General features: G+C 39.7%; 2 protein-coding genes across 2 annotated transcripts; one reads left to right on the top strand and one right to left on the bottom strand.

The window, feature by feature from the left end:
• The first annotated feature begins 4,030 nt into the window (after positions 1-4,030).
• LOC144641599 (dihydrofolate reductase-like) lies at positions 4,031-10,649 on the top strand. Its single transcript, XM_078500645.1, has 6 exons — positions 4,031-4,249; positions 5,694-5,743; positions 6,145-6,250; positions 7,929-8,055; positions 8,731-8,843; positions 10,420-10,649. Exons 1-6 carry the CDS (start codon positions 4,140-4,142, stop codon positions 10,496-10,498), a joined length of 585 nt encoding a protein of 194 aa, XP_078356771.1. The 5' UTR covers positions 4,031-4,139; the 3' UTR covers positions 10,499-10,649.
• A 1,537-nt stretch (positions 10,650-12,186) lies between these two features.
• LOC144641649 (uncharacterized) lies at positions 12,187-17,720 on the bottom strand. Its single transcript, XM_078500693.1, has 3 exons — positions 15,671-17,720; positions 13,780-14,888; positions 12,187-13,691 (listed from the first exon to the last, which is right to left on the bottom strand). Exons 1-3 carry the CDS (start codon positions 15,807-15,809, stop codon positions 12,192-12,194), a joined length of 2,748 nt encoding a protein of 915 aa, XP_078356819.1. The 5' UTR covers positions 15,810-17,720; the 3' UTR covers positions 12,187-12,191.
• Between the last annotated feature and the right edge of the window lie 6,707 nt (positions 17,721-24,427).

The raw sequence follows: 24,427 nt of genomic DNA on the forward strand, positions 1-24,427 counted from the left end.
TTGCCGCGCGGTATATCTGGTATTCCAATAAAATTATTGCGAATAAAATTAAAACACTAAACATTCAGATGAAAGACTGGTCGTAATACTCTAAATTGCAGGGCCGAAATTTACGCCGAGCCCAAAATTCGAGTGGTTTTCGGTTTTTCGAGCCAAAAATAAATCCACTAGCAAGCATTTGCGAGTAAAGATTTTACCATTACAATGATGGGTAGGGTAAATTAAAATCTAGAAAGGAGACAATACCCTCGCATGCACCAGCAAAGTATTTGCGCACTTGTTATTGTTGGTCACTGAATGTTCAAAGTATTTTTAAATTTTGATTAAAAAAAGAAAAAGAAGCTAAACGGAAATATAACCATTTGCCTTAATCGTTTCTCATGTTTCATTTTCAATCTGTGTTATCCTAAGCCTTTAATCATACAGTTTCTCTTTTCTGTTTGATTTCATTACGCCTAAAATTTTCGATTCATGACAAAAAAAATGCATGTATGCAAATCTTCAGTACTTCAAAATCACCGAAAATAACGTGAAAATCAGCTTGGTGTACAGAATATTTACGCTTTCAATTAACAATCTACTGGAAAACATTTTTTGTTTGAATTTGATTTCACGCAATCTTTTAGGCACTTTTACTTGTCCACGTTCAAAATCCATTTTTAATTACTTTAATGAGGGAAAAATACTAAAAATAAAATTTGCCTGCGAAGGCCTACGATAACCTAAAGCAGAATTCTGACCATCAAGAAAATAGTTGCTTGAAAAAGTTGCTAGTGCCTTCACTTTTTTGCGAGTAGATAGAAATTCTTCTAGCAAAAATTAGACTAGTGGGCTAAAAACAGGTTTGAGCCCTGAATTTACTTAGGGAATACTAAAAAACGCTTAAAGAAAAAAAAATAGCGTTAAGAATTTTAATAGCGGTAAGTGGTATTTCTTAAGTAAGCTTTGAAATGATCATGCGAATAGAGTTTGAGTAAGCTAAGCAGTAATTATGCATATGCATCTTGTCAGGCAAGCTCGTCAAAAATAAAAAAACATATCGTATATGTGTTTGAATACAAATGGTTTCAGCAAATTATATTTCCTTGGAGACTCGCATAGTGAATTTTAAATATTAAACCAGCAAACAACTTTATTAAGTTATTCCGCAGTTAGTCATTGCTTAGGCATTTATTTGTTGTTAAACTATCTAAACGAGCTTAAATAAAGTGAATGTATAATCAAAATGGTACATCAATATTTTCAGACACTCTACTGTAAATCTGTGACAAATGTCTCTATTTACCGTCCCAAAATAATACTGAGTGACAGAAAAATGATGATGCGAAGGGCCAGAAGGGCGTTTCGTCTAATTTAGAAAAAACATTAAGAAAACCGGAGCGATATTAGTTTAATCTTGTGTTATTTCATTGCAAGTTTTACTTGCCAAACTTCTGCGAGAAACTCTACCTTTAGTTGGAGACGATCATTATAAAATGCTTTAGACATACAGTTAATGTTTATAATTTTGACAAACATCCTCAACCAAATTACTTAGATGATTTCTTTTGCCAAAACGATAGCACAGTACTACTCTAATAACTTGAAACATTTTATACCCTTTTAAAGGTTTGGTGTTGAGCCCGTAACTAAATTCACTGGTTGAGGTAAAGGAGAACCTGAAACGTAAAGTACACAACATTGAAAGTGACCTGTCAACGAACCCGCGCTGTCTTTTCGTGTTCGGAGTGAATATTCAATTACAACCGCGACTAGTCTGCTACTGAAAAATTTGGAATATATTGGCTTCAGTGGAAATTGTTGCTCAGTAAAAAAAAAAAAATACGATTTCTCGAACCCTCGATTTTTCGGCCGAATGAACTCCCAATGACTCGAACCAAAACTCGTTCCCCTTTCTGTCGAACATTGCAATTTCACTTCCCGATTTCTCGAGCCAATATTTGTTTCTCTTCGAAGTTCGCGAAATCGGAATTCAACTGTATTTGAAACCTGGGAAAGTTAGACTAAAGTTAAAATCAAATTTTTCTTCTTTTCATCGACAGTTCTCTCGATAAACTAAAAAAACTAAAATGTTTGTGTCTGAGGAAACCACGAAAACCCTCGGCCGTTCGGCTTACATCAAAAACAGAGCGGGATGATGATATTTTCAGCGACTCTTAGCACCCTGGCAACTCGAGCATGTTGAATATTTCGGTGGCTTAGCTTATAAATCACTACAATTAGAGAAAGTCTGGTTACATAGGAGAGTGTATATACAATAATACAATAACTACTAAAGCCACGAATAAGTCGCATACATTTAGTTCGATGCTAGTCATACAGGATTGCCTTCTCTTGCTAAATTTCTAAGCAATTTAAACAAATTAATTCACCTGAAACTCACAAAGATGACCAACGACGGCTTACTGAAATAATACTGAATTCATAATAATTCACGGAATTTATGAATTAGTCTGTCCTACCTTTCCCTTGCAGTAGCTAGATCATTTGGTGTTGAACACGAGTGTGTTCCAAGAGCAGTTTTCATCAGTTCTGATGGAAGCATGGCGCAGAGAAATGAATTGTAATGCCATTTATAACCCATAGTAGGACCATAGTCAAATGCACCACAACACAAAATTGTTCTTTCTTTTCCAGTAGCTAGATCATTTTGTGAGTGTGTTCCAAAAGCAGTTTACATCAGTTCAGAGCTGAATCATGGCGCAGAGAAATGAATTTGTAGCAATTTGTAATGCGGTTAATGGCTCATTGTAGAACAATACTCGAATGCACTAGAACACATAGCCATGGGATGCGATCACAACTGGGATAAAAGGAACTTGGCTTTCGTAACTTCCCTTCGTCTGCTTCGTTTATTGCCTTTCGATCTCCAGGTTTTGCACAGGGAAATTGTATTCTACAGCCAGCGACTCGAAGGAGTTCGCCCGCAGATTTGTGTCCATTTGTGCCCTATCATACTAATTTTAGCCTTTTTTTCGCAAAGTAAACAAAACATTGTTTGATTATTGAAGCCAATGATGGCATTTTTACAAAAACGTTCTTATCTATTCATTTACTTTCCGAAGTTTTGATGACATATTAAAGGGGACTATCATACGGGGATTTCGCAGATTTTTGGTCTAAACTGTTCTGAAATTAGTGGTAGGCAACTAAACCCTAAATAAACATTATCTTTAAACATCTCTAGGAATATATAACTTTAATTTTCGGATAGAAATCAAGCTACGGCTATAAATATCGATATTTTGAAGACGCGCGGAAACAACCTGAAAACGTTTGCCTATTAAACTTTTTCAAATTGCAATATTCTGTTTCCATCCGAGCCATCCGCAGCCAAAGATGCTCGTTAACAGTTTAAGTGCACTAATACAGTAAACACCCGCGTGTAAGAACCATATTGGTTTGGTGATAATTTAGGCTAAGTAGTTCTTAATAAGGTTCTTAATTTCTAAGGAGGAGCATGATGTAGAGAAGAAAAATAATGGGTTTGTCCCCGCAACTTATTGCTTCAGCCCGCAAGGCCAAAAGACAATACAGTATTATCTTCTTCTTTGTAAGTTGGGATTCGAAAAATTTCAAACCCACATAAGAACCGCTATATTGCTGGCCAGCGGGGTTAAAGGCACGCCGCGCTTAAACCACTAGGTCTACAGCGGGTGTTTACTGTATAGCAATTTTTAATAAAAATGGACTATTATTTCTAGCTTTCCTGCGACACAAATATAAATTTTGGCGGGTCAAAAATCTGTTTAAATCCGTGACATAGTCCCTTTTAGGCAATGTTGCAATCCTGTTTTTGATCTTGAAAATATTGCTTAATCGTCCGCATATAAAATTGGATTTAATTTTGCGCAATTAATTAGAACGCTCGTGAAATTTTTATTTTTCTTAAACTTCAGATCACTTTGGCACGTTTGAGGTCGTTTCTTGCCCTCCTGATCAGCCGCGAATACCGCGAATACGGTAGACTGGATTCCACTTCGTCGCGCCCGCAGTCTTGAGTCCAGCGACAACACTTTTTACGAGACAATATGTATTCCCTTACATGACATACCTACCACAATTTTCAAAATGACGGATTAATTTGTTCCAACAACCCGGTTTCCGGGTTGTATGCTTTACGGTATAAAGTACTTCTCATGGATTCAGATTTGTCGGGCAAGAATCTTCGCCGTGTCAGCTGTGTAGCTGCTATAGCCTCAAATCGAGGAATTGGGAACAACGCCAAGTTGCCTTGGCCATCGCTAAGGTCAGTCAGATCTAGATTTTGTGTTCTGTCAGACACAACATCTAATCATATTATGATATAGGACAAGGATTGTAAGCTTATATTATACGTGATCTACAGTGTATTTTTATTTAGGCAGGCAGGACTTCTCCAGATAATTTTAAACTTAGAAATAGTCAGGATCTCAAAAGGCATACTCACATTTTGGCATAGTACTCCATGCTATGCTCCATATAGTCACCCAGCTATCCTATAATACTATATGAATACCCCTGACTACTCCTGTTTTACATGGGTTTACAGAGGTATTATGGGATATCTGGGCGACTATATGGTTCGGGTGACTATATGGAAGCTTACATAAATTACTTGCCCATATTTTAACCTGCATGAACTGAGTGAAAAACTAATTATCTGAAAAGCTTAATTTCTTAAGCACACAAGTAGAAAAAAGCTTGGTAACCGCGTCTGAGATTGCTCCGGCGCTTCCCGTCTTTCCCCCCCCCTTCCCCCCCGATATCTGGAAAGACTTGGATATTTACTTAAAACACCTGCATGTACATCTCACTAGCTGAGTCAAAATGAAGCCTTAAAAATCACAGTAATTTGCTGTCAGTTAGATGTCACAACTCTCAAATTGTGCTTGTCCAGGGCAGGGTAACGGATGTATTTTGCGTTAGTTGAGGGCCTATTATACCGGGGGTCATACAGGTCCACAAACCGCCATATTTTGCTCTTCCTAGACCACAAATTTTCTCCCAAAGACCCAAACCACCATAATTTCTTGACCGTAAACTGCCAGATAAATACCAATGTACCTGCAAACTGATACTCAAAATTGGCTTAAACCACGAGAATATAATGTGCTCTTCCAGAAAGTATCCATACTTACCCTACAGAAGATCATTGAAAGTTCCAAGGGGGTGGGGATCTCAAAATCAAAAATTTTAAAGGAAAGTATGGGCCTTATCTGCAATTTCCGGAGGGGTGGAAAGATTCAAACCAAAAACCTTCCATGAGAGGGGTATGGATATTTTCTGGAACAAACACAATAGACCCTCTTAGTTTACATTTTTGTTTTAAAATCATAATAATTCAGGACTGTCATTAAGGGCCATAACCCGTATCGCCTGTTGCGGCTGAGTGCACTTGATGTTGTCATCTGATCTCGAGTTCCCGGATGAACTCGTGCTTGTGTTATTGCTTGAGAATAAAATAGTCAACTTGGCCACCGGCGTGTCCTCATTCATTCATCGATACAACCGAGCATAACAATGTTACGGGTGAAGATGTTGATTTGTGTTATGTTACACTTGTATACAGAGTGAAATGTTACAGGTGACAGCTAATGTAACAGCTACTTAAAGACCTAATGACAGCAGCCCTCCAAGTTTTTTTTTTCTTTGTGGCCATTTAGCCAGCGACTAAAATGCATACAGAAAATATCATTTTTGTTTAAATGTAGGACAGACTTGGAGTTTTTACGGAGAATTACAACAGAAGTCAGAGATAAAGGTAATGACAACACTAATGATACATGTTTTCTTGCTGAAAAACAAACAATGAAATGTAGAGGCTGGAGAGGTATTTACTACTGCATGCAAACATTGTTCTGATGATTACGTACATGTAAAAGAACAATTTCATACAAAGTCATGTAAAAGAGAACTTAAGGAAAAATGAAAAATAACAGATACCAGGGTACATGGAAATTTTATTCTGGAAAACAATGTAAATAATACAATCATGTATCTGTGTCAGTCAATAATTTTATTGTAAAAAAAACCAACTGCTTTCACAAGCTTACTGTGAAAATGCCATCAGCCAGGCCAGCATTAAATAAAGTCTTTTTCAACTGACCAGTAATCTTTGGTGATTTTTGGATGGTAGACTGTCTGCATACAATGTACTTTTAGGTAAATGGAATGCTGTGTTGATGGGGAGAAAAACTTGGGAATCTCTTGATCCTACTGAGCAACCCCTCCCTGGCAGACTCAACATTGTCATCAGTAACACACTAAAGTAAGTACTCTGGTGGACTCTTGGAAATTTACTGTTTTCATAGGCCTGGTTTTCCTGTTGCTTAATCATTGAAAAAAATATGTTCAGACAGGTTTTTTACATACAGTAAGGTAGAATAGGTGATAGAAAAGGTGACACAAGGCACTTAAAGGGACTGTGTCACAGATTTTAGCCAAATTCAGTAGGCATGGGAAATGGCAATCAAATTCGGTGAATTATAGAAAATAACCCCTTAAAACAGTGAAGGGACATTTCAATAACACAGCAAATACAAAAGAAGGTATGGATGGCCAAAAGTGACATAGTAACTTTAAATTATAACGCCCAAGAGACAGGTTTGGTTGCAATAAAGTTATCTAATGGTTTTGTCATTTAGATCTATAGAAGTTATTTGTTTGCAAACATTAAATTCCATAGCAAGTATTTGGCAAAGTTTAATAAAAATAACTTAACTCAGCAGTGACACAGTCCCTTTAATAACTTGAACTTATGTCAAGTCCCAAGAGGAAGACAGCAGGGAAAACTGGATGTTTCCGCCATTCCTTGCCCAAGCTAAGGCAATTATGAGTTAGGCAGTGCCTTGGTGTTAGCTGAAGGGGGGTAGCAGAAAATTAATACATGTCCCCAGTTTCCTGGGGGGGGGTACTCCCTATAACGGCCTAATACGGGGAGGTTCCGCCCGAAAGGGGTACCTTTTTCAGGCTACAGGTATATAAAAGGGTAGGGATTTCACAAGTTTAGGTATATGAAAGGGTATGGAAATCTGTCATTTAGGTTTTTTTGAAAGGGCCTTTAATTAAAATATTTCAAAAAGATGCACTTTATGGCTGTATTATTTCGATTTATTAAGCGCTACTTGAAAATGACAAGAAAACGTTGTGTTTTTTTTAAGTCTATGCCATGCCTTTCAGGTATATGAAAGGAGTACCTTTTTCATTAAAAGGTAAAGGAAAAGGGTACAATTTCTGGCAAAATGGTATATAAAAGGGTAAGGGGTAAAAGCTCGGGGCGGAGCCTCCCCGTACAAAACTTTTTTGAGTACCCCCCCCCCCCCCGGCCAGTTTCTTATTAACCATAATTTTCTAGTAGACGGTGGTGGATGGCTAGTCAATGGTCTAAGCAACCTGACTGCAAAAATAATGTTTACAGTGAGCAATCAATGACTATTTTGGATGAAAAATGCACTAAGGCTTAGGTAAAACCAATTGGTCAAGGAACTCATGAAGGTTGTTTTATTTAAAATACCGGTACTGACAGTTGTTAGTTGTGCTCATAGAAGCAAGTTTGGTTACACCAACCCATAGGGTTAGAAAAGGAGAAGCCACGAGCCAAGCGGCCCACACTGCCGGGGCTTATCCCGGTTTCCGTAGCATTAAGCGGCTAGGAATATTTCTACTCCTCCCTGAATGGGATGCTAGTCCATTGCAGGGTTCCCCCCCCCCCAGCATTATGTCGCCGGTACCCATTTATACACCTGGGTGGAGAGAGGCACTATGAGAGTAAAGTTTCTTGCCCAAGAACACAACACAAGTGACCCCGGCCGAGGCTCGAACTCGGACCGCTCGATCCAGAGTCCGGCGCACTAACCATTAGGCCACCGCGCCTCCCATAGGGTTAGAGGTAGATGTAAAAACCAGTACATTTTAACTGCATTTATTTATTGTTGTTGATTAATCAGGGTTCGTCCATTTCGTGCTCATCATGTTTGTAGCAGTGTCTGGTCAGCAGTACACATGTTATCTAATCCTCCTTTTGCCGACACAGTGGAAGATATTTTTGTGGTCGGTGGTGCTGAAGTGTACAGGGTAAATACATCAGAGATTGTTTACGTATTATAACATTTTTTTTGTGAGTGGACATTAGATATGAGATGATGCCCAACTAAATAAGGCACGACCATGAACCATATTTACTGAAAAGGGGTCTGTGAGCTGATAACCTGCAAGTAACGAGGTAATAATTGCAAAAAGCAGCAAATCTAAAACCCACTGCAGACTGTAAAGCTCCAGCTAAATGATAAAACATTTTCACCCAACATCGTGTTGGGAGAGCATGTTTGACGGTTTAGCCGTCTCTCTCAACATTGCATTTAAATGGTTTCCAATGTTTGATCTAGATCAAACATTTTCATCCAACATTTTGCTTCACGAGGAAATGTTTAATCATTTAGCCACCTCTGCAAACAAAGCAAGGCCAGGTGGGAAAAAGTAACCAATAAAAAACCGAATCTATGTGACATCACGCGATAATTTGAGCGGTATCACGCACGAAACGTAATGTGGGCTCACCATAGCAAATGTTTGATCAAACATTGTTCGCTCGTTTAGCCACTCCATGATGGGTGCGACAAACACGATGTTGGATGAAAATGTTTGATCGTTAGCCTGGCTTAAGTAGTTTTATGCTGTCATGTGCCCTACTATTTTCTACTTTTGTGTATACATGTACAGTAATGTGACAGTGTATATCTTTGTTTTCAGGAAGCAATCGAGTCTCCCTACTGTCACAGAATATATTTAACAGAAATAAACAAGGAATTCGAGTCAGACACATTTTTTCCCACGTTTGACAAGAATATCTACAGACTTTTAAGGTAGGTGATTCCTCGCTCGTATTGCTCAAACAAAGATATGACAATTTTGAGAAGTTATGAAAGAAACAGTTCATGTTAAGTTCAGATGAACCTCTTTCAGTAGCCTGTGTACATCCCCCCCCCCCCCCCCACTCTCCACTAAAAAAAATCGAGGAGAAGGGTCCTGTTTTTGGGGGGTAGAGGGGGGATGGGGCATGTACAGAGGCTACTCCAGCCACTCTGATGTAAACGTGTTGACTCGACGATTCGAGATGGAAACACTTTCAGATGCTCGTGATTTCCTCTGATTGGCCTTTTCTTGGAATTGGAAACTCTTTGTTAGACTTTCGAGAGATTTTCCCCAAAGACGCTGCGCATTCTTTACAAGCTTGTTTCCATTGCGTGACGTGATCACGCAACAAATTCCCCACTCAAACAGGAAAAGCGTTGTGTGACGACCCAGTAAAACCCAGAAACGTAACCCAAAAGTGAAGCTTCAGGTAGCTCACTTCAGAGGAGCGAACGGGTTGGGCGGGGGGGGGGGGGGGGGGGGGGGGTTCCCTCAAGCCGAAGGATTTTCGTATTATTTTTATTGTGCACACAAAAATTGCACTGGAGTACAGTGGAACCCCGCTTTACGGACACCCGCTTTATACGGACACCCCGGTATTACGGACAGTTTCGTTATTCCCGACGAAAACCTCATACATTTTCTCTTTACTGAATTAACCCGCTTAATACGGACACCCGTTAATACGGACAACGGACACTTTTCCGTGTCCCAAGTGACCAACTGTCATACATTGTCAACCCCGCTTTACGGACACTTTTTTCCGTGCACTGTCAGTTTCCATTGTCGCGATTATTTGCTAACTTCACCCTGGTCAATAATGACAGAATTGGACGAGTGAAAACGATTTTATTACAAAGAGTAGCTTATAGCGTGTCTTGAAAAGGGTTTTGTCGAATCTTCAGTTCGCCTGGTTGTGTCGCAAGCTAAAAGCTTCCTTGCAAACTGAAGTAAAGTTACCGACTTTTTCAAATGAGTTTGTAGAGTTTAAGAACGGTTACAGTCAGAGTTTCAGTTTCAAAGGAAACTTTATAGAAAACGTTCTGTTGCTGTTGAAATGCGTTTTATTTCTTGTATAATATACAAGAAATAAAACTATAACTTTATTATATTATATTAGTATATAGTAAAGTTGTGTCATATTCAAATAATTCCACGGTTGAGTTTACTGAAGTTTAGTTCGAGTGTCTGACTTTAGATTGTAAGGTTTTCGTAAAAACTTTTAATTTTAGTCAGAGATTTCACAGTTTGCATTTGTTACATTTACAGTACAATAAACAACGTTCTGTTGCCGTAAAAACGTTTGCCTTCGTCTTTGAGTCGATAAAATATGTATCCGTGACTTTTTTTGGATACCCCGGGGTTCAACTGTACTACGGCTCTGTTATTTAACGGCCAGAGCACCAGAGAGCTAAACCCCTGTGAGTCCTGTCAGTTGGTAGAGCATGCAGGGGTAACAAGCGGGTTCTCCTCCTATTAACGCTTTCGCTTTATAATACTCTGTTGGTTTATTTTTTTCATTTTTAGTGCCCCCAGTGAAGTGCCTCAGGGTGTCATCGAGGAAAATCAAATCCAGTACAGATTTTGTGTTTATGAAAAAGTTTGAAAAGCAAGGCTAGGGACCTGAAGAGGGGAAGAAAATATTTTTGAGCCTCTCTCTCTCGTTCGAGTGGACGGGAAAAAAGATAAGGCCTTGGGAAAGAGATTAATTTCCAGCAAGCAGGAGATAAATAAATGATAAATAAATTACCTTTATTTAGACGTGGTGAGGATTAAAGCTATTAGCTTGTGGGGCCGTGTATTCCCGATCGAATAGGCCTTATCACGGTTTTCGACGCCACCTTGACGGGCAGGCAAAGCGGGTAGAAATTACAGTGTTTTTATGGGAATCCGACGGCAAATATATTTTACAAAAATTGAATATTGTGGAGAACTTTTGAATTGTAAAGTTAAGATACTAGGCAAAATTTTTTATTCGCCGAGTTTGAAGGATGTAGCTGGGCTAGAAAGCGTTCAGTTACGTTATTTAATTTCCCATACATTTGTCTATATTTTTTCCGAATGATTGACGCGGTTCGCGGGAAAGATTATTTGTAAAAGGTATTTGCAGTCGTATTCCCATACAAACACTGTAATTTCTACCCGCCTCGCCTACTCGTCAAGATGGCGTTGAAAACCGTGATAAGGCCTTTTGGAATTTGGAAGTGTTGATTTTTGTGGAGGGAGGAAAACCGGGGGAGAACCCGAAGTAAATCCTCGGAACAAGGACGAGAACCAACAACAAACTCAACCCACATATGACGCCGAGTCGGGGAATCGAACCCGGGCCACATTGTTGGGAGGCGAGCGCTCTCACCACTGCGCCACTCGTGCTCCGCCATACCTTTGCCATCCCCGCTCATCCCCAAAAGTTGGAGAAATAATACAATCAGCCAAAATTGATTTTAACCAATTTATTGAATGCTGTACACACAATCATTCAAAATCACTTTTTTTGCACCGCTTCTAGCGGCCGTTGTCTTTGTTGAGACTAGTCAGTCCCGTTCATACCAGCTAATCAAGTTTGTCCATGTTTAAAAATGAACTGAAAGCTGACAGCATTGTGTTTAAAGGATGTGTGGATAATTAGAGATGGCGGAAAAGTAGCTGTAGATATTTGAAGAAAGCTTCTAGTTGCCATGGTAACGTTTGTGAAGTCAGTAAAAATTACAACAGTTCAACAACAGTCCCACAAGCATATCCATCATACATAAACACAATTCGTACTATTGTCGATTCAGGTGTAATTTGAATTGCAAGACACTCTTTCGAACCTCCTTAAACCGACAACGCTTTGCAATCGGTGTGAACGGGACGATATTAACAATTAATTCAATTTGCGAACAGTAACAATTATTCCGTCTTATTTATGGATTTTTTTTTTCTGAATTTGTCTTGTAAAAAAATTCTTCACTGGTTATGGCTCTAGTCTTTTTATATTTGATGTTCTTTTTAAGCCCTCCCTAATTTATTTGCCAGCCCCTGGTTGTACAAAGGATGGATAATGCTCTCCGCTTGATAAATCGCCATCCATTGAAAAGCGTAGCTTTTTTGTTCTGTCATCACATCCACGGAATAGTCATTCATCCAGTGTATAGCGTTCTCCACCGTACTGTTTACGTTTTCCGCCCTTTGAAAAGCTAGGCCCTGTTATTTTGTTTAACAACGAGCTATAAAACAACTATCCTTTTCTGCCTGCCATTTTTGCCCCCGGGGTTTTGGCCGGCCGGGGGGTGGTTTGGGGGGGGGGTTAAAATTCTCTACCGGGATTGGGGCGGTTTTCCTGTCTGTGAGTTGAACGACTTTGGTGAGCGAACGGGCGAGCGGGGAGATATAGGCCTAAATGAATACCGCTGTTGTTCATTGCTTAATTTTTTTCTTGGACTTTCCACGTCCGCTGGCGAAGGTGACCCCGAGAAATACCCATCTTCCAGGTCATGCGTCGGCGATCGCCTGTTGTTTATGGTCAGCGGTGGTAGTAGGGTCCCTGGGCGAGGTCTGCGGTTTGTTGCTCGCTGCTGACTGTATGAAGGGGCAGCGTTACGCTCTTCAGACACGTTTGAGCTTGGTGTAAGGACGTCTTTGAGAGTTCTAGTGTTGAAATTCTGAGGGGTCACCACGGCACACCCTCCCTGCTTGTGATTACTTTCTTCACTGTGTTGCAATTTGGTAGCGGAGTTGAATAGAAGGTCCGGAAGGACATCTCCTGATGTGTTGTCTGCGCCTCTCGGAGAGAGGTCTGCTACTTTTGCTGTAGCGATGACATCACAGGGGCTGCTGGGCGAGATTGTAAGGTCTTTTGGTGATGATGGTAATGAAGTGCGACTCGGACTTGATGAGCGTTTTTGTTCGTCCAAAGGGAATTCTTGACCACCGAGATAGAAGCGATGCTTTTCGCCGTTATTTCTCCAGGGTAGGGCAAATTCTATCCTGGGATCTGCATTGAGGGTTTTGTTCTCTGGTTGTATGAAGTTCGGCGAACGCCTTCCAATTTTCGCCGAAGGTATACTCGGCAAAAGAAACTCGGGAACATGGCTTCCTTCTTTGCCATGGTCAGTCAACTGCTGGAAACTTTGTAGGCTTGGCCCTTGTTTTGGTCCAATCTCAATGAGTTCCTTCCCTTGAAGGTTGCGTGACATGGACGTCCAGTCTGTCAGATCACTATTGCTCTTCCTCAGCCCGGGAGGGGCAATGTCCCCGTCAGGACCCCCTCTGCTTGTAGATTCTAACACGGCAGACCCTCTCCGCGCGTCAGTAGAGTGCTTTGGCAGCGCCAAGAGGGTCTTGACACCCGCGTTTTGAAACTTCCCCATGTCCATCGCGGACATGGTGTACCGTCGAACAATGGGCACCGCCTCCCGTCGGTTGTTCTCAGAGATTGGCACAGGCGAGGCTCGGGGACTCTGTTTTAATGTAACTGACGTGTGGGTTACGCGGCGCGTCACTCGAGGAGAAGCTAAGGGGCTCATCACGGGTGATGACTGCTGACTGCTCACAGGAGATATAATCCGGTTTGACCTGTTTTCTGCGTTTTGCACAAATGCTTTATCTATGGCGGAATTGATGACGACATGTCTGAGACTTTGAATTGAACTTTCCGAAACTGATGTGTAACTTTCGGTTTTGCTTATTGCCGCGCTGGAAACTCGAAACGTGAAGAGTCTTTCGCTTTTGCTGTTTTCCTCATTGAACAATTCATATTGGTTGGAATTAACAGTCTCACTTCTTTCGGTAAGTGAATATGAACTACAGTGTTCACTCTTGCTTTCCTCTCCGGAAGCCCCAGGCTCAATGATAGCGATCGCATTTGGTCTCGACTGTCTTTTCTACCTCGCTGGAACCAGGAACAATTTTTCTTTCTTGGATTGAGTTTGCTTCTTCCCAAATATGTCGATCCTCCTTTTCTGGCTTGTCAGGACTTAAAACGCACTTCTTTTCTTGCATTGAGTTGGCTTCTTGGCTAATATGTTGATTTATGGAAGAGGTGCGAGATTTGTCCTCTGAAGTTCTGCGCGAATCACTTGTGCACGGAAATTCATTTGAATCGAAGGAGGAGCAAAACGAGTCCTGTAGCTTTAGAAGTTTCTCCAGCCCGGAAGACAGATCGCGTGGTGCATTCTCGGCATCAGAGATCTGAAAACTAAACCTCTCCTCCTCTGATAGCGAACGAACGGACGTTTTCCTCTTCTCTTCTGATTCGCTTTTGTCATCTTGGTCGTTTTCTGTGTTTGTTGTATTTTTTCCAGCCTCTTCTGAACAGTTTAATATTTCTTGAATATCTAGGGGATCAAAATGGCACACAGATCTTTTTCTTCGACGCTCGGGCGCCGGCTGAGCTATTTCACCATCCTCGCCACCCAATTCAGCACTCAAAAGATTGCTACTAGAGATGGGCGGATCTTCCTTTTCAGCGGCGTACAACTGCGTGTGATCTCTGCGGGTTCTGGGCCCCATTAGCGGCCAGGAGAATTTGCGTATGTCCTGAATGTTAGCCAAACATTCCTCCAAATGTTTCACCTGAACATTGTCTCGCGCATCCACGATCATGCTTTCGCGACAAGCGTTTATCAAAAGTCTAGTGGTCTCCAAGTCCTCTGCGTTCATTACATAGTCAAACACTGTATTTTTAATTTCATCCTCTATCCATGGATTAGATTTTGCGTCAAGTAAAGCTTTGATGACTTCTTTCCCAGAATTTGACATGCAAGCGTAAATAAGTGCGGTGCGGCCTTCAATATCTTGCAAGTTTACCTTCGCTTGTTTACTGAGTAAGTAACTCACAACTCGACTCTTCTCGTCCATATCAGTTTTAGACTGACAACAGAGCATAAGCGGCGTCTCGAGTCGCTCGTTACGAACATTTACCGACGTTCCACCTTCCACGAGCATACGCACGAGGCGAAGCTTGCAAGTCGAGCTGGCCTGGAACAGAGCTTCTGACCCCTTGTTGTTCATCGCTGTGGAATAAATTTTGCAAGTTAGTTGCGTTCAGACTAGTTTTTTAGACACTTATTGTTCAGGCTCAGACAACGTGTCTCTTCACATTACGTTTAGACTACGTGTCTGGACACGTTGCGTTTAGACTAGTTACAAGGGGTTTAGACACGCCGTGGCCCGTCCAAAGGGTGAAAAGGTGAGGTTTTCGTACCTCCTATACAAGTGTGGATCCACCACAGTTCTTAAACAACATTTTAAGTACGATGCCTTGGTAAAAGTGCACAAAAAATAAAAAGGATTCCCAGCTTTCTACCCATTCCACTTGCATGTTACAAACCAAAATTGTGGCTATGCATGGGCCACTGGCCTTGATCCGAGCTACTTATATTAAGGAAAGCATTTTTTCTCGTTTTTTTTTTTTCTCGATAAACGAGAAAGTTTCAGTTTATTCAAGAGCTTTATTTTGCGTTACTTCTTTCAAGATTGTTCAGAAAATTGATTTATTTGGTACCTTTTGGACGATTGATCAGGAAATAATGTTAAACAATTTAAGAAATGACCTGGATGATCTTTGACTTAGGATGGTCAGCCGATATCACATAAAAAGTCATTACATGCGCCAGACATGGCGAATGTTAGTGATATTCCGCATACATGAATTTAACAAAGAAAGCTTCGAAAGAGATTTCATTTGTGACTGCTTTTAAGTTGCATTATGACTGCAAGACGACGCTATCGCGGCGATCTTTGATTTTTTCTCGCACTATTTTTGGACATTTGAAGATAAACCTAAAAACGGTACCTGAGAATTTTGTCTCGGCCGACGAAAAACTGTACTTTGTGCATCTTTTTGGAAAAAGTGTCTTTCGGTGATGCCTAGAACAGGAAACAGGATGTTGTTTCTGACTGCTTTTTGTCTCTTTGTGACACAAGCACAGCATCCATGCTAGGTTCTTTTCTTTTCCGCCATGATTATTGTTACAAATGCGAGGCAGGTGTTTTGGCGCCAAAAACCCACGCGTTATGCAAACTGTGAGCTTTGCCACTCAACAAAACGTACGTCCCATATTCTTCGGTTTATTTTTTTAACTTTTCGTCGACGTTGCTTTCCTTTATAGTAATCATATTAATTGATAATGTAATGTTGAATATAATAAAAATGGTCGCCTTCGTTGTAATATCGGAAGTTATTTCGTGAAGTCTGAAATTACATTAATTAACGCATCATGGCTCGAAGTTCCCTCGAGAAATAAGTCGATATTAGTATTTGTACTCGGTAAATACCCAACGGAGTAGACTCCTTATTTTGAAGGAGTATCGTAGTCCACATTTTTACGCTTTAATAATTCCTTGGCGAAGGTTTTGACTTAAACATTGCATGTTGACAAAGAAAACTGCACAAAATTAAAATATTTTTTGTACTAAACTGGGTAAAGACTAGAGTAAACAAAGGGTTTAGAAAATTATAAAAATAAATTGATCTAATACAGTTATTCAAGAAGTAAACGTCCCCGACTGTTTTTGTAATGTGATTGCCGCCTCTATCGAGTATTATTAGACTAGCATACTGTGCCTTTGCAGAAACACTCTGTCTAGCCAAACCATCCCAAAAAAGTTTTACATTTGATAATTTTGTGTCTTACCTCGGAGCGATCTCGGCGGCAGAGCGCACTGTAGTTAATTCGTCGCTAAGGGTTTAAAAATCGTTTTCTAACCGGTGAAGTCAAGCTGAAGAAAACACGAATGAAGTGTTATTGGTCAAATGTGGTAACACCCTCGAACATAATTTTTTCTTGTTTTGAATTTCCTTTCTTCCGTTAGATCATAAATCCGTAAAGTAATTGAATGTTTTGTCAATATGAAGGGAGGTGAAAGCCACAGGAATCTTCCTTGAGATCACGTAGGTGACAAAACGTTGGCCGTTCACTTCTTCCCACAGATTAGACTTCAAACATGGCGGCGTCCCAACTTACGCTGGGTAATTTTTTCCATGTCTCGTACTTGCTAGGAAGCAAGACGAAAGATTATGTCAGGTTGAACAGGAAATAGGTAGTGACAGACGTACGAATAAAGAGACTTTTCCAACAAAGTACGCTGTAGAATTAGAACACCTCACAAGAACTGCTACTTGAGTGAAAGTCCGCTTCTTTCTTCACCAGCCTTTAGAATTGTGGTTGCCCTTGGCAATGGACAAATGATCGCTTGCAAAATGGAGATTTGCAGCAAACGTCTAAGCTTAATTGTGTTTTTGTTGCCGTAGATTAGAAGCTATAAAAAATGTTGCCTTTGTTTTCTACCCTGAATATTATTCATCTTTCGCGTTGTGTCGAGAAAACGTCAAAAGTGCATCGCTTGTAAATAAAGGAGGAATAAAACAACCGACATTTTCAATTGGAAGGCGCCGTGTTTTATCACTTTTGGCCTCGAATCAATTATATTTCTCTTTTTTTTTAGCCATCAGGGTGATGTGAATGCTATATGTCAAAAACATATCAGTTCCATTTTGTTTCATTCTAATGGATTTTGAGCAAAACAAATTTTAATCCAAGGACCACCAATCAAAACGTTGTAGCTTGAAATTTAATTGACAATTCAAGAGAGATTACATGCAGCTGTTGTTTAGCAAGTAAAATAAGCTTGTCAATATTACCGTAGCTTGTATTTTGGTGTATAAAACTTGATTAAAGGAAATTATTAGGATTCGAGCAAATTTACCTCCATAAATAAACATAATAACCATAATTTGAGGGCCTTTGTTCAATTTAACGCCAGTGTAATCATTAATAGGCCTGTATATTTAACACGGCAATGCATGCGCTCGTTATTTTGTTTTATACAACCTCGTTTTCAGATTAAAAGAAAATTGCTGTAAATAAAAGGTTGAAAAACGCTAGGGGAAATTTATGATTGCCTGTGAATCGTTAGGGAGACCTGGACAAAATGCTGGGGAATAACCTATCTTATCCGAGAGGGGGGAGTAGAAATACTCGTAGGCACACTACAAGAACATGCTTTGAAGTTATGAGCGACGGTTTTGCTTCTTAGGCCCCGCCCACACTGACCCAAGTAAATTTGAAAACGCATTTTTTTATTTACCCGGATAGGCTAACCGTCCACACCGAAAACGGTCCTTTTCAAAAGCGCTCTCCAAAGTGGATAAATTTTAAAACGCCGGCTAGGTGGTGTAGTGTGGACGGCGAAAACGGGACTTTTTGAAAACGCTGACGTCAAATAGTCACGTGTTCTCTGTCAAAACAAAAGGTTTAATAAGCTTAACAATAGCTCAAAAACTCAACGTGCGACGAAGCGTACCGTTTTCAAATTTACCCGGGTTAATGTGGACGGAAAACATGCATTTCAAATTTTGCGTTGCTTTAAGTACCGGCGAAAAAGTCGCGAAGGCGATCCACGGGTCTAGGATAGGGACCCTTTATCCTTGATCCTTGACCCTCTGGATCCGCCGATTGGAAATGACTCTTAGAATGTATACGAAGCTTTGATTCTACCTGGTAGTGTAGATTGTAAAACTAGTTGAAGACGCCTTATTGTAGTGAAAAAATTTAATATTTTGAAATATATATCCCAGGTGTTTGTGTGAAACTAGGACAGAGAGAGTACAAAGAAATACTTGTGATACCGATTGCAATCTAAATAAAAAATAACAATAAAGTGAGAGATATATAAGGGAAGCAGAAGCTTGCCACTATACTGACCGCGTGAAGGCCGCGTTCTGTTTCAAATCGAGCGAATTATCAAACTAAAAACGTAAAAGGCAGTCTTAACCAAGACTGTTTTTCGTCTAATTTGTCTCACAGCCTCGAAACTTTATTTATTTAAAGTGATCGTGCACTTGGTTGGAGTTTACGCTGCACGTAATGAGATACACCATTTAACTCGCAGAAAAAATTGCCTTGTGTTGTACATCTTGAAATGGTCATGCCTCGCAATATTTCCGTTGCAGCGACGGAGCGACGTCGCACAAAGTGAAATCGAGTTCTACAGCAACGCTGCAACTGACCAACCATTTTAATGCGTTGCCCAGGGGTGTTACGCTAAGCAACATCTCCTGCAACTTTCTCTCAACCACGCAGCAAAATTACGAGATAAGTTACATTTTCTAAGATCGCGTGATACAAACAAACACAGAGCAAGAAGCCATTGAAGAGCACCAAGCTTAAAAGAGAAGGTTAAATTATGCTTGCTAACAATAATCAGTGAGGAGGTTTGTTTCTTTCTCTTTTGTTTTATTTTATTTTCGTTTTCTTGTTTTTGTAGAAATAGCTTCTACAGTGCCCAAAAATAAATTTTAAAACAATTGTCACATATTTCACCCATAGAAAGCATTTTTATCGCAACATCGACTAAAAGGAATATATATTTTTTCATCCACCTAAAGAGCAAAGAGATTTAATTGGACAAAAGAATTTCCGTCTTTAATTTAAAAGCATATCTTTGTTATCTAGAACAGCATTTGCTTCTTCCTTTTCTTTTATTACCTTGTTCCCTATTTGCAATTGGAAGACCGAAAACACAATTGAACCGAGATTAGCATACGTACTGAGTGCGACAGAAAATAACAATCTATATTTTCCTTGTGACTTAGCTAGCCGTCAAAATTGAAGTTCATCAGATGGTTTTGACATCTACGTCGGTTTCCTCGATGCCTCTCTCTTTTAATTAAAACACACAAAAAAAACATTTGATGAAGGTTCTATATTTAGTACAGTGTTGTGCCAAGCTACTTGTGGCACTAAGTTATCACTGATACATTCATCTATTGCAGACCAGAATCAGTGTAAAATTATTACTCGTGGTGCAAGACCATTACAACTACACTGAATAAATTGCTATAATCCTTCAAGTCAGCATTATTCCTCAATATAATTAGTCGGCAAAAACTTCTGAATGTTGGAGCTGTTACTACCCCGTGAAGTGAATGATCAAAACTTGAAGCAAGAATCACTTAGAATTAAAATGGCTTGAATTCCATTTTTTTTATCATAGTTTAGATCAGTCCATTTCAACAATATTTCAATCGATATTCTTTAATTAAACCCGCCGACATTCTTATTCAAGGCACTGAATTTTATTGAGATACAATACAATACAATACTTTATTTAAAGTGGGAAACATGCTTAGCTTAGAATAGCGAGAAGAAATTGAGAATTGGAAAATAGTCAAAACAGTATGTACTTATTGACTGAGTGGGAGGGCCGGGCACTTAAAATGTTTGTCTCGAGGTCTTACGTCCTGACCGAGAGCCAAATATCCGTCTACCTAGCTAAACCTGACTCGGTCAATAATCATTTTATCATATGATCACCAATCTTTTTTATGTTTTTCTTTCGCGGATACAGACTCGGCAGTCTTTGGGAATTAATTTATGATAAAATTTTACAAAGATAACAAAAGTGTATAAAGTAAAAGTTGAAAAGCAAGAGAGCTGAGATGAATACATAACAGCTATCAACTCCTTATATACAATGCAGTCAATTAACATCATAACGGCTCACGTGGGTTCATACCAATAAGAAATTATTTACATTCTCTGTCACTCCCACTTACAGTTTAGTTCCGCCGAATGTAAATACATGTTATGTCTGTTATGCCTGTCCTCGCTCGGGAATAAGCATTAACATAAGCACAAGAAAAAAATATTCCTTCTTTTTGTGATAAGTTTATTCTTATTCCTTCTGAGGAGTGCGTAGAAGAATGAGTGTGTCCGTTCTTCTTGTGCATTAAGGTCGGGACACATTGACATTAGGCGGCAAGTCGCTGCAACATGTCGCGGCGGCAAGTTGCTGCAACATGTTGCCTCGTGTGACATGGTGCATTTCTGCGACGATCTTTGTCGCTGCAATCAGTCAGACGAATTCAAACTGGTTTGAATTCGTGCGACTGATCGCAGCGACAAAGTGAGCGAAAGCAGTTGTCGCAGTGTGTGCACCCTTCTGTGACAGGTCGCTGCGACAAAATATAAACTAACCAATGACTGAGCGTTTCGCCATATTGAATTGGAAAACTAGTTCACATTCCCACTCTTCCAAATTCGCTGCGTGTGCACCGAACAAGCTCCTTGACGCAGCGACTTGTTTTGAACTATACACACGGAGCGGCTTGTCGCAGAGACCTGTCGCTGCGACTTGTCGTGAAGTGTGTCCCGCCGACCTTTATGCCTCGTTTCCAGGGAAAAGCCCTGGGAACGAGGTTGACTTGTGCTTATGCCCAAAATACAAAACTATTTATAGAACAACGCCTGCACTATTGATTGGCTATCTCCGTATGAACTGACAATAAAAAGTGTTCACTTTCATATGTTAACAAATCTAATGAAGACTACGGACAGGTGTTTAGAAGCTAAGAAATTATTGAGTATAGCTAAAAGAAAGTGTTTTTCTTTTTCATGCTAATTTTAATTTTGATTTGACTTCGTTGAGCTTTTCGAAATCAATCTAAACTTCAAAGCTTCCCGAGTTCGATTATGAATTCATAGCTTTCTCCATTAGAATCAGTCTCTCTTTCGCAACTGAAATTAATAGTGGATGTTTACCTAAAATAGGCGCAAAATTGAATATTTATTCCGTTTTGTTCACGTTTCGCTTAAATGCTGGCTTGTTTGACCAACAAGTTCCCTTCATTTGCTTATCAAAACAAAGAAACGCATCTGGGTCTAGAGGATAAATATTGCTGATACCTTCAACAAACTCTCCGGAAAATATATTTAAAAAAAGACATAAAGGACGTGACTTGGCCGAATGGCCGATTTTAAAAGCCACCGATTTAACGCCGAAATCACACTTGAGGAACTATGAAACGCAGGCCGATATACATTCAAATAATATATTTATGTTTTTGACAGTTGAATATTTGGTCTGAACTTTTTATGGGGCGTTTTAAACCAATAGTAGCAACAGAATATAATATCAATATATATTCATGTTTAGTTTATGATATTAAACGCGAGGCTTACCCAGTTTCTCCAAGATTATTTAAGGTAGAAATGTGCAGTCTCAAACCTTACGGGTTGATCATGTTCAGCCGTCTTCCATTAGACCGCGGTGATGTAATTTCAGCGTCGAAGTGCCAGGCTTTTAAGCTTGACTAAAAAACATCGCCGACCGAAGCCACCTGTCTTTCTTAGGGCTAATTAAGAGTGCTAGCAATATACTGATCTTGCGAAAAGATCGTTGGTGTATGAAATGAAATATTCATGCAGTAAAAGCTAATAAACGGGATATGTCCATCTGACACAAGTACACTGTTGAATACAAGACAGATGTTATTCCACATTCATTTTATCAAATTCTCCGCTGGGGGCTGACATATTTCTCCGGGAAATTTACCCATTAGTTTAAACTATCTCTTTCCTTTTTTTCAAGTAAAAGCGTTATATTTACGCTGCTTTAAGGCTGCTGCTTTCCTCTGGTAGAAAACATAATAGTGTTATGATAGACAGGACGCTTTCTTGTCAGTTTGTTAAAGCGAAGGCGGGTGAAGGCACTTGTAACCTTGTTTCTATTTTCGCATAAATGGCTTTAGATCTTGAGAATCGTAAACAAACCAAGTAAAAAAGACGGGAAACAATATTTCACTTCATTTTATCTCTTACAGTTGCCCGGACATATAATCAACCAGAAAGGTGGAAGTAAATAAAAATAGAAACATCAATCTTCTCTTTTATTCACAAACGTTTCAAATGTCCCAAAGTAAACAATGTATTCTTTATTACCGCGAACAAAATTCAGGGGTATGGCCCACATGGTCAAATTATTAGTATGATCAATGGGATGAAAAAGCGTTGACTAAATTCAGCAGTTTTGTTGGGAGAGGAAAGTTAAAAAACAAATCATGGAAAACAATAACCTAAAGCGATAAGCGATACGCCTGGTAAGCTGTTGTTCTGAAGGCCCACGCGCAAGGACTGAACACAAAGATATGTTTCAAAAAAGTGGTCGCCTAAATTCATATCATTGTTTTCTTTTTTTTTTTCACCTTCTCAGTGAAAGAGCCTGAAAAACTATTTGTGTGCGAAAAAATAATGCCAAACGCTTTAACTTCCAAGGTGTCTTTTCTTTTTCTGTTTGATATATTGCATGTGCTCTCTAAAATATAGACTGGCATAAATTTGATGGTCTTTTGTTTCAGCATGGAATCTGATTCTCAAGACAACGTTATCACAAAGGGTATCGTACTTTTTGTTTATGCCTCACCTACCTTTTGTTATCTAGTCCTTTTGTTATTCCGCTTGCTGCTTACTAATCCGCTCTGTAAGAATAACAAATCGAGTATGAAATTTCCATTTTCTGGCTTTTTAAGAACTTTAAACAAACACCGCCGAAAGCATCACACTTATTAAGTGATGTTTTCAAGAGCGTGCCACCCAACTGCAGCTACCATTGGCTAGGAGAGCTCCTATAAACCAGTGGATCTTATGATATTTAAATAATGGAAATTTTAATGACCAAGCAAGAGGCCTGCAAAGTAGGAGATGTGCTGTCCTCTTTCATGGATAGAAAAAAATATATGTTCAATTAGCGCTACGGGTGCAAATTGCTTTCGCGCGAATGCAATCAAAACTGGATCCTTGCTCATTAGATTAACAAGCTTTAGTCAAAGCAACATTTGACATGTTGAGTCTCCGACTTCTTTGGCCCGGAACTTTGGTGGCAGACTTTGGCTGAGTCTTGCGCTGATTATATCTTCCCAGTGCTCAGACGATCACCCCCTGAGGGGTGGACAATGGACCGCCATTTAGCCTCGTTCTAGTTTGAGCTAGTTTTTAAAACGAGGCTGGACGGCTGTCCATTGTAATAGAGTCAGTTATTAGGCGACCAGAGAGAGAGAGACGTCAGAAATTCAGGCTAGTTATTAGCCTGAGACTACTATTACTTCGACTTGATGGCATTTTCACGGTGAAGACGCAGTTTTTAATTACCCATTCAGTTGAATGCTATGAATAAATTTTGACGGTGATGATAAATTTAAAACGCCTAACCACTTTACATCTTATCTTAAATGCTGTAAAATTTTACCTTATCTCACGTTTTAAAAGTTTTCAATTACCTTATCTGACAGTGTAGCCAGCGACGCAAAATATGTGTCGCCTCTGTTAAGGCGTACAGCTCTCCAAGTGTAATTTTCTTATTACAGTCGAGTAGATGACAAATTTTGGCTGATGCCGTTCTTAGCAAGCGGGTTGATTGGCACCAGATTCGCGCCGGCATCGCTTTGTCTTTAAAGGAAAGTGCCAGTTTAATTTTTTAATTTTTGTCTTTTATTTTATCGTCGCAAACGCACTTAATTACGGTATGCATACAATTTGATGAAGTCTCGTTCTATTCATGACTGCTACTTCATGTAAAAAGTATCCAAAACTCAGCCGTCTCCAGTGATCGAGTTTAAGCGACCTTAGGAGAAGCTACGTGTAAAAAAAATTAAGTACAAAAGAGACTGCATGCAAAATCAAATATAAAACTATACCGAAACTTTAAATCACTCCAGTGGCAGCCAAAATGTCTTTTATTAGGATATTAAGCGAAGTTTGAGCATGAATGAGAG

Source organism: Oculina patagonica, chromosome 2, assembly GCF_052425735.1.
Source record: "Oculina patagonica isolate OP01 chromosome 2, crgOcupat, whole genome shotgun sequence".
Lineage (NCBI taxonomy): Eukaryota > Metazoa > Cnidaria > Anthozoa > Scleractinia > Oculinidae > Oculina > Oculina patagonica.

Excerpts from the sequence above, each read along its gene's own strand:
- LOC144641599 (XM_078500645.1), top strand. The coding sequence starts at position 4,140 with ATGGATTCAGATTTGTCGGGCAAGAATCTTCGCCGTGTCAGCTGTGTA. Across the intron at positions 4,250-5,693 it reads TTGCCTTGGCCATCGCTAAG|GACAGACTTGGAGTTTTTAC; the intron begins GTCAGTCAGATC and ends GTTTAAATGTAG. Across the intron at positions 5,744-6,144 it reads AACAGAAGTCAGAGATAAAG|GTAAATGGAATGCTGTGTTG; the intron begins GTAATGACAACA and ends ATGTACTTTTAG.
- LOC144641649 (XM_078500693.1), bottom strand. The coding sequence starts at position 15,809 with ATGCTGTGCTTGTGTCACAAAGAGACAAAAAGCAGTCAGAAACAACAT. Across the intron at positions 14,889-15,670 it reads GGCCGAGACAAAATTCTCAG|CGATGAACAACAAGGGGTCA; the intron begins GTACCGTTTTTA and ends TTTATTCCACAG. Across the intron at positions 13,692-13,779 it reads CAATCCAAGAAAGAAAAATT|AGTGAACACTGTAGTTCATA; the intron begins GTTCCTGGTTCC and ends GAGGAAAGCAAG.